Source organism: Centropristis striata, chromosome 5, assembly GCF_030273125.1.
Source record: "Centropristis striata isolate RG_2023a ecotype Rhode Island chromosome 5, C.striata_1.0, whole genome shotgun sequence".
NCBI lineage: Eukaryota > Metazoa > Chordata > Actinopteri > Perciformes > Serranidae > Centropristis > Centropristis striata.
This window is the reverse complement of record NC_081521.1, coordinates 9,275,413-9,284,989: the sequence shown is the minus strand read 5'-3', so window position 1 is coordinate 9,284,989 and position 9,577 is coordinate 9,275,413. Positions and strand designations below refer to the sequence as shown.

At 37.2% G+C, this 9,577-nt stretch overlaps 1 protein-coding gene across 1 annotated transcript in view; it reads left to right on the top strand.

Moving 5' to 3' along the window:
- Window positions 1–6,682, top strand: part of si:ch211-207e14.4 (interleukin-17 receptor D) — a 34,647-nt gene extending 27,965 nt beyond the window's left edge. The window contains exons 8-12 of the mRNA XM_059333469.1: window positions 1–22; window positions 1,011–1,077; window positions 1,934–2,080; window positions 2,851–3,023; window positions 5,979–6,682. The exon at window positions 1–22 is cut by the window's left edge and continues 53 nt beyond it. Coding sequence (XP_059189452.1) covers window positions 1–22; window positions 1,011–1,077; window positions 1,934–2,080; window positions 2,851–3,023; window positions 5,979–6,515 — 946 coding nt within the window. The 3' untranslated portion in view covers window positions 6,516–6,682. The remainder of the gene's footprint in view (window positions 23–1,010; window positions 1,078–1,933; window positions 2,081–2,850; window positions 3,024–5,978) is intronic.
- Window positions 6,683–9,577: the final 2,895 nt, after the last annotated feature.

Below are 9,577 nucleotides of genomic sequence, written 5' to 3'. Positions count from 1 at the left end.
GGGAACCAACTACACCTGTGAGGTAATATAAAAATTATAATTGTTCTATAATTGGCACTGCTTACATGATATAAACATACTACATTTCAACAGAAACTCAGGGGACTTTGTGTTTAAGTGATCATTCAATACCAGTCTGAAATAAATATATGATATACGGGCTGTGCTTAGTGATATATATATATATTTTTTTAATTCTTTCATTGTCTTGAAAAATTATATCTTGTAGTTTGACGAAATAATCTTAATTGTCGGTTCACTTAGCTTTTCACCACATTTTATGGACATCCGTGTTTGCTCAGTTGTCATGGAGATGGGCAGGTTGTCATTATTTCACCTAAGTGCGGAACATTATGAGATGTGGTTGAAAAGCTACAGAAAAAAGCAAGTAAGTAGCAACTACAGTAAAATTAACTCTTACTTTGTGTTGATTTTGGCCACCCCTGTGGTCAAAGGTGGTATTGTTTCCTTGAGCTCCACCGCCTAGTGTTGTAAAGGTCTTGATTGCCTGGCGGTCATCACACTAATAATCACAGAAGCTCATATGTGTCGTTATGGGAGCTATTGACAAACGATCTATTCTGTCGTTTGGGTTTGGAGATCTTGTTGTACTGTGACACTCTGTCAATGCTGTGTTTAAAGCATAGACTGTATAAATAATGGACGTAGTGACCATGACGTCACCCACTGGTTTGTTGACTGCCTGTTTGAGGCATCGAATTCAGTATTACACTCGTCGCCAACTGGCGTCGCCATCTAGCTCTTAGCCAATCGTATCAGTTATACCAAATGACGTATGTAGAGAGACAGAAATTGATGTTTACATAGCCAGACCAGCCCATCTCTACTTTGAGACTAAAATGAGGTTGCCGCCTGGTTTCTAGCTTGCTGTGCTGCCCCCAAGTGGCCAAAATAATGTATTAATGCCGGGTTCAGAATATTTTGTCAAACAACAATTTCGAAGGTCAAACTCATTCATTCATTTTTATGTTTAACATCTTCTGTCACAGATTGCAGCCAATGAAGTGGATGCAGTCAGGAAAACATTCAATGTTCAGGTCTTGCACATTAAAAAAGGTAGGAGAAGTCGTTTTGTTGCTGTTTATCCACCTGATGTAGAAGTTTTATTGTTGTGGAGATGCGGAAATAAAGTGAAAGAAATAAAAAATGCATATTTCTTACGTTTATGTCCCACAAAAAGTCTGACCTCTGCTATTGCTAGTGATGTCCAAATAGATCTTCATTAACTATTAGTTCTTCTACTATTTGTTGACCCCACTAGATGGAGCCTGTTAGTTAAAAACAAACAAACAAAGAATGGCAACTCAATGTGCTTTCAACCCTTTGGGGGAACAGAGCATCATCTATTGGGCTCAGAAAATGAAGAAAATTAGAAAAAAGACTCATCTGTAGCTCAAACATGTTGGGCTGAACTAGAAGCTGATACTACCCCAGCAGTCTACAGATCAGGAGCTGCTTGCACTTCTGCAAATCTAGAATTTATCAATTCTGCACATATTCCATGAATCAGAGAGTGTTATTACATATTTTTAAACAAGCCTGGAGAAGGGACTTAAAGTCATACTATGAAATGTTGCGAAATATTTTAATTAGCTTTCCTTTCAGGAGTTAGATGAGAAAGATTCATTCTAATTACTAAGCGGGTGCCAGGAGGCAAACATCTGTCTGCTCTCTCTCTCAAAAAGTAAAAATGACACCTACCAACACTGCTCAATAATAAACAGTATCTCATTTGCATAATCCATGCTCAGATATAAATATAAAAAGGACAGTTTGTGGTTTTACAGGAAGTTATGTGGTATAACTATTTCTTGACATCCAGGATAAATGTTCTTTACTCTCTGCAGTAAAGCAAATAAGCCCAAAATGTCACCGCCTGAATCATCATGTAATTACACCTTCCCATCCCCAGGAGGTTCCCCGCCAGCGTCCTCCGCTCCATCATTGGCTCTGCTGCTTCCTCTGGGTCTGGCTGTGGGAGCCATACTTATATTCTCACTGGCTGCTCTCACCAGGAGAAGGTCCCGGTTGCAGACGAAGAAACTGGACATAAAACCAGGTGCAAAGTCAATCCAAGTACTTTATGTAATTCACTGTTTGCATTCTTTACCCGGAAACAGGTTTTGGAAGAAGTGAAGACCAGCCAAAATGTCCCCACACCCAAAAAAAGTCCTCACTCTGTTGATTAAAAACTTATTCCAGTCCCCTCTATGTAGGAAGTACAAGGAAACACACACACACACACACACACACACATAAACACACACACAATAATTTGAGTTCACAGAGTGAAATGCTTCAGGGTGCGTTTTAACCCTCTGGAGTCCCTGAGGATGACTTCTTCATGACGTCAAAAAAAGACACAAAAAGACAAAAAAAGACACAAAATAACTAAAAAAAGACACAACAACAGAAACATAATGACCAAAAAAGACACAACAACAGACACAAAATGACCAAAAAAGACACAAAATGACAAAAAAGACAAAATAACTAAAAAAAGACAACAAAAAAAAGACACAAAAAAGACAAAATAACAACAAAAAAAGACACAACAACAGACACAAAATGACCAAAAAAGACACAAAAAGGCATGAAAAGGATTCAAAAATGGACAAAATAGAAGTAGAAGTTAAAGCTTTCAACTCTATTTACGGTGCATATACTTTTGTCTTCATATATCTTTCAGTCAGACATAAAAGCTAATCCATAGAAAATCATTTTATGTTTTTACATAATTAGACAAATAACTGTTCTTTTGCCTCCGATCTGCCTCTTTCTCTTCATCAACATCCTGTGAAACCAGATATCTTTTTGTTATCCATTCAGATATTTTGAAGCAGCATCAAGAAAGCGGAACTCAAGAGGAAGTGACGCCATTGCCCAGAAACAGAGTGACCCCTCCTCGTCTTCTTATTTGCTACAGCAGCTATGACGGCCCTGCTCATGTCAAAGCCGTGATGCAGTTAGGGGTCTTCATACAACAGCACATGGCGACTCAGGTACACTGCAAAAAAAGAAAAGTTGGGTGAACTCAAAATTTCAAGGCAACAAACTTTGATAAAATTTTAAGTTGGACAATTAAACGAAATATTTTAAGTTTTGTTTTTTGAGTTTGCTCAAATATAAGTTTTTTGTCAACACTATCACGGTTTGCTGAGCAAGGTGCATCCATAATTCACTGATATTAATTGGGATGTAAATTTTGGCCAGGGTAAAACAGGCTTAAAACAACATATACTTACCAAAAAAAAGAGCAACCAACTCCTTGGAGTGTCTTTAATGTTCATGAACAAAAGTTTAAAATTTTAGGTGTACACAATGCTGTGGGTACAATTTGCTCTATCCTGATTGATAAGTCATACAGTATTTTATCATTATTTTACTCTAAAAGGGAGCATAATTTATTAAATAAGTATCATGCTGTATTGAAGAAGACTTTACATTAGTGATTGAAGCTGTGAACTTGTCATAGAAAAGTTTAATGGCATAACAAATCCAATGAAAAGAAGGCTCATTTTCACATTGACATTAGGTTGCCCCCTGCTGGCAGCTGCTCAGTTAGTCACTCAAATTAATTTATGTAGCACATTTCATACGGCAGGTGTAAACTCAATGTGCTTAAAGTAAAAATCATACATGACAGAAATATACAATATACATACACTAAACATTGCATTAACATATATATATATAAAACAGATAAAATAAACCATAAAATAATGTGACATACATGAAAACATATAATGCAGCGTAAAAAATGAGGGTAGAGTAGGGTAAGAGGTATTGTCATGTTAAAAGAAACAACAATAGTAGTGCTTTTAAAATATCTTTTTCTCAAGCTTTGAGTTAGGTAAAGGGTAAAAGGCTGTGTTTTTAGTCTGCTTTTAACCGAAGACACTGTTGTAACAGACCTGAGTTCATGTGGTAAAGAATTCCAGAGAGTAGGACCAGAATGACCGAAGGCACCATGAGCTGCTTTAGTGTTTATTCTGGGTTTGGTGAGGAAACCTTTATTTTTACAATACAATATTTTACAATATAATGAAATGGACAGACAGACAAATAGTGCAATAATACAATACAGTGACTTAGACAGTCAGGGGGTGAATATTAAACAACAATAATGGTACCCCTGTGTGTGTGTCTGTGTGTGTGTGTGTGTGTGCGTGTGTGTGTGTGTGTGCGTGTGCGTGTTTCAGTTATAGATCTAGTAGTTAAGTATTAATATATGATAATAAATATTATGTATCATTATTAGGCAGAGAAAGCGGTACTACTAAAATGTAAATAGAATAAATAAAATAAAATAAAAAACATATATATACAATAAAACATAAATATATACGTAGTATTATTATTATTATTATTATTATATATAATATAATATAATATATTAGTATTTAATAATATATATTAACATAACATATATATATATATATATATATATATATAAATTAGCAGCAAAGACAATAACAATAATTACAAACATAATTACAGGAGACCTTTATTTGATGATCTCAAGGATCTGTCTGGCGTGTATTCAGAGAGCATGTCAACAACATAAGAGGCAGCGAGGCCATTCGTAGCTTTTGTAAAGCTTTTTGTAGCTTTTGTAAAGCTACGAATGGCGAAAAAACGAATACGAAAAAACGTATTGATTGCCCTCTAGGGTGCCCCTTTATGCAATAAATTATGATGATGTGCCCTCTAGAAATTCTATAATACGGTATCACCTAACTGTGAATAATGTTATGTGAGATTTTTGCTCTCATTTAGCTCTCAAAGTGCACAAAATAGATGCATTTTACTTAAAAATGTAAAAATTTTCTCCCGGGGGGGCCATGCCCCCAGACCCCCCTAGATGGTTTGGTTAGATGGTTTTTGTCAGTACCATATCATTAATTACTTTGATCTGGATCTCCTTTTAACTTAATGCTAATATTTCATCATACATGATGCATCATAGCTTTTTGCTGCTGGTGGGGCCCCATGTTGTGCAGAATGTTTTTATTTTTGTCGCCCCTGCCCTTCAAACAGTCTGAGTCCGCCACTGTGTTCACACCTTCTGGTTTGGGTTAAAACTCTGGCAGTAGCATTCTGAATAAGCTTAAGCAGTTGTGACACTTGTTAGAAAAATTGCATGAGGAAACCTTGAAAATTGATAATCTGTCACCAACAGAAAAAACCTCACCATTTTTCTGCACATTCGTTGATGGGGAAATGAAGAGCTGGAGACGTCCAAGTTCTCAGTTTAACAAAAGTTTTATTACAATACGTCAAAAAATGTGCACTTTACAGAGATCTCCGGGTTCAAAAACTCATGTCCCTGAATACAAACAGACGTGTTTCAGTTCGTGAAGTCTGAACCACGACTCTCTCCCTGGAACCCATTAAAATAACCTTACAATTGTTTACAAAACATGCTGGTCGATTTCCTCCAGGAAGTCCCGCCCTCTTGATCGCTGATTCGCCAGTTTTAATTAATACAACGGCACGTCAATGCCAGCTGGGCATACGATCTTGCTGCCCCGGACAAGGCCATCCTGGCCTCTTCTCCAGAACATTCAACAAAAAACATTCTGTCTTGTTATTGTGTCTCACAAAGATAGTATGTCTACAGAGTCAAAGGAATTTCACTATCTCACATAGATTCTAAAAGTCTAAAAAATATGAAACAGACAATGAAATATATGTAGTCAAAGTTTCTAAGCCAAAATTAACACACAAACATAATCATTGTATCAAATCATATTGACTGACTTAATATAAATGCACAGAGATATTTATTACACTCAAGGTTTGACCTTTGATAGTGACCTGCGTCACTCACAGAGACAGAGAACAGAGACAGACCACAGAGAGTCAAACAGAGAAGCAGAAATCAAGCATAAAATAATTTACCAATATAGAAAATAATCAATTATTTTAACACACTATTATCTCTTTCTTCCCAGGTGGTCCTGGACCTGTGGGACTCTCTGAGCGTAGCTGAGGAGGGCAGTATGGCCTGGCACTGCCGGCAGATCCGGGATTGTGACTTCATCTTGGTGATGTGTTCTCGGGGCCTCAACCACAGACCTAAGCCTCCTCACAAAGACGAGGAGGAGGACAGATTGCTGAGCTTCGGCTCCAACATCTTCAGCTCTGTCGCAGTTGTCCAACTTATTGGAGAGGAGGTGGGCCGAGCCAAAGCCAGGGGCCAGGACCTATCCAAATACATGGCGGCCATGTTTGAGTATTGTGAAGAAACAGACATCCCCACAGAGCTGAGGTTGGTATCTCACTACAGGCTAACCAGAGACTTACAGCTGCTCTTCTCCCATCTCCATGGAGTGGCTCTGCACAGGCCAGGGCATTACCTGCAGATCAACAATATCTCAGAGGAAGGTTTTACTCAGTTACCAGCCGGTGCAGCTCTGCAGTGGGCTATCTATGAGGCTCAGATGGCAATGTCGGAAAAAAGGCAACATTCTATGGAAGGAAGGGACTAAAAAAGGAATCCATACACCCTGACATAATGGCACTTCTCATCGGGGGGGAGGGGCTAAAGTGCCCTCAAGAGTGGTGAAAACGAGAGGAAGTGATGCCTTATTGGCTGCCCTTTACACATGCAAAAAATGATATTGGTGCCCTCTAGGGTGCTCCTTCATATAATAAATTATGATGATGTGCCCTCAAGAGCAAGAAAATTTGATAACGTGCCTTAATGAGTTCCCTTCTAGTGCCTTTCTGGTGCCTCCATGGTTGAAAAGGTGTTGCTAAAGTGCCCTCTAGATGGGGAAAACTGGAGAAAGTGCCTTATTGGCTGCCCTTTATACATGAAAAAAATTATAGGGTGCCCCTTCATACAATTAATTATGATGATGTGCCCTCTAGAGCAAGAATAAGGCAAACTGAAAAAACATGTTGTGGTTAGCTAATGAGGTGCAGACGTTCCCGTCTTTGGTAGCCGCCGAACGGGGAATGCCTCTGGACCCCCCTACATGGTTTGGTTCAATGGTTTTAATTGTCAGTACCATATCATTAATTACTTTGATCTGGATCTCCTTTAACCTAATGCTAATCGTATTCAAGGATGAGGACTATTTCATCATACATCATGCATCATAGCTTTTTGCTGCTAGTGGGCCCCATGTTGTGCAGATTGTGCCCTTTTTTCCCCGCCCCTGCCCTTCAAATAGTCTGAGTCTGACTGCGACCTGGTATAATAGAAAGGTTGGCCTGATGATGATGATGGCCACAAACTTCCAGACAAACTGGCCAAACAGGAGAAGCTGTTTGACTCATACATCTTCAATCTCTTCATGTGCCCTGAAGCAATCAACCAGCTAACCACTTGTGCCTCAATTGTGCTGCAAATGCAGCGTTCGTGCACTTTAACCTCTAAAAGTTGTGTTTACATGATATATACATGTGTGTACAGGAAGGATTTGTAAGGAAAAAAACAATAATGTCCAGTAATATGTGTAATAGTGTTGAGAAATGCATTAAGGAAACCTTTAAAATTAAGTTATCTGACTCCAACACAAAATCCTCATCTATTTCTCTGCTCCGATCGTTTGATGGGGAATGATGAGCAGGAGACGGCTGACTTCTCACTTTAACTTAATTTTATAACAATATGTCAAGAAATGTGCAGTTACAGAGTCTCTGGGTTCAATCTACACGTCCCTGACATCACATTAGGCTACCTTCCCTTGAACCCTTTTTTATATTCTAACAGAGGTTTAATAAGAATGGAGGTAGAACTCTCCAGAAGTCGCCTCCTCGATCCGTTGATTTGTCAGTTTATTTCATACGTGGACACGTCATATCACCAAGCAGAGAAGACAGTTATATTTCTGTTCAGCACATCATGTCCGTGACCTGACCTGTTAACAAAACTTTCAAAACACAAACTCCTGCCTTGATAGGACTTGCAGAGATATTATTGGTGACACAGATTTTGCAACAAAACAAACATAAAATATATATTTTTGTGATTATAGAATCTTACTCTAAATAGGCCAGATGAAGTTTTAGCAGATGCAGTACATTTATTTAGTTTAATCATAGTTTTAAAACAATATTAGCACATGATAATTGTATCAAAGCATCTTGCATGCATAGACACACACATATAGTGAATTACGCATGCATAGATAGTGATGTTCGTCACACAGAGACAGACAACAGAGACAGAATCACAGATTATTCTAACAATGGTCAATAAAGTTATCTTACAAATGTATATGGCAAACGTGAATTAGTAATATAAACATTGTACATAACTATAATATCATACATGAGTTATTGAAGTTACTGGAATAATGTTTGCATGAAGTACACATTTTTTTACATGTATGTTTACAGTCTTGCTACTTAAAAAGTATGTATGCATGTGCATATCTCATATACATAGGAATTGATTGAGAGGTCTTATCATTTTTAATGCTGATGTGAGCATTTTTAATCATTTTTCTGTCATATAAATGTTCTATCTATTCTATTATCTAATCATCTAATAAAATAACAATTTAAACAACAAGTGTTCTTTGGTTCATCAAATATATTCGATTAATTCATGACTTTTATGCAGGGCCGGCTCGAGGCAAAGGCCACATAGGCGGCCGCCTAGAGCGCCATTTGCTGGAGGGGCGCCGCCAGTCAATTTTCGATGCCCATTGTCGCCCGACCTTCGTGTTTTGTCTTGACTATAATAAATATTAACAAAAATAAAGAAACAGATAAACAATGACGTTTTCTCACTTGTGGTGCTGAGTCATGTGACGTGTGGTCATTGCCTTGCCCCCCTTTAGACGGTCAGACCTGGGTCACAGAGGTCAGGTCACGTCAAGTGACAGACACGTTATGTTTTGATAAATCTTGCAAAATGAAATGTTTTATTTGTATTAGCTTGCTAGCTAGGTTGAAATAAAGCAACGTTAGCTTAACACAGTTAAGTAAATTTTTTGCACAGTTTGCACTTTCGTTGTTTCTAACTTTGTTAACGGTCTCCAGTTGTGCTTCTTTGCAAATTTACTTGTAAGTTACTAATTATATATATATATATATATATATATATATATATATATATATATATATATATATATATATACACTACTGGTCAAAAGTTTTAGAACACACCAACTTTTCCAGAATTTAATTGAAAATGATGCAGTTTAATGTCTCAGTGTACTCTGAAATGAATGCACATTTGGAACATTTAAAATTCTTTATTGAGCATGATAGTGTTTTGAAAGTAAAAAAAAGATTCAAAATCACATTTTATGTTGAACTAAAGGACTAAAAAAGACACAAAATGACAAAAAAGACACAGAATGACAAAAAAGACACAAAAATGACTAAAAAAAGACACAAAATGACAAAAAAGACACCAAAAGACACAAAATGACTAAAAAAAGACACAAAATGACCAAAAAAAGACACCAAATGACTTACAAAGACATGAAAAGAATTCAAAAATGGACAAAATAGCCCAAGACTCCATAGAGTTACTTGTATAATTCTGAAATGTACGTTATATTTTACCTTTTTTTATTTACCTCTGGAA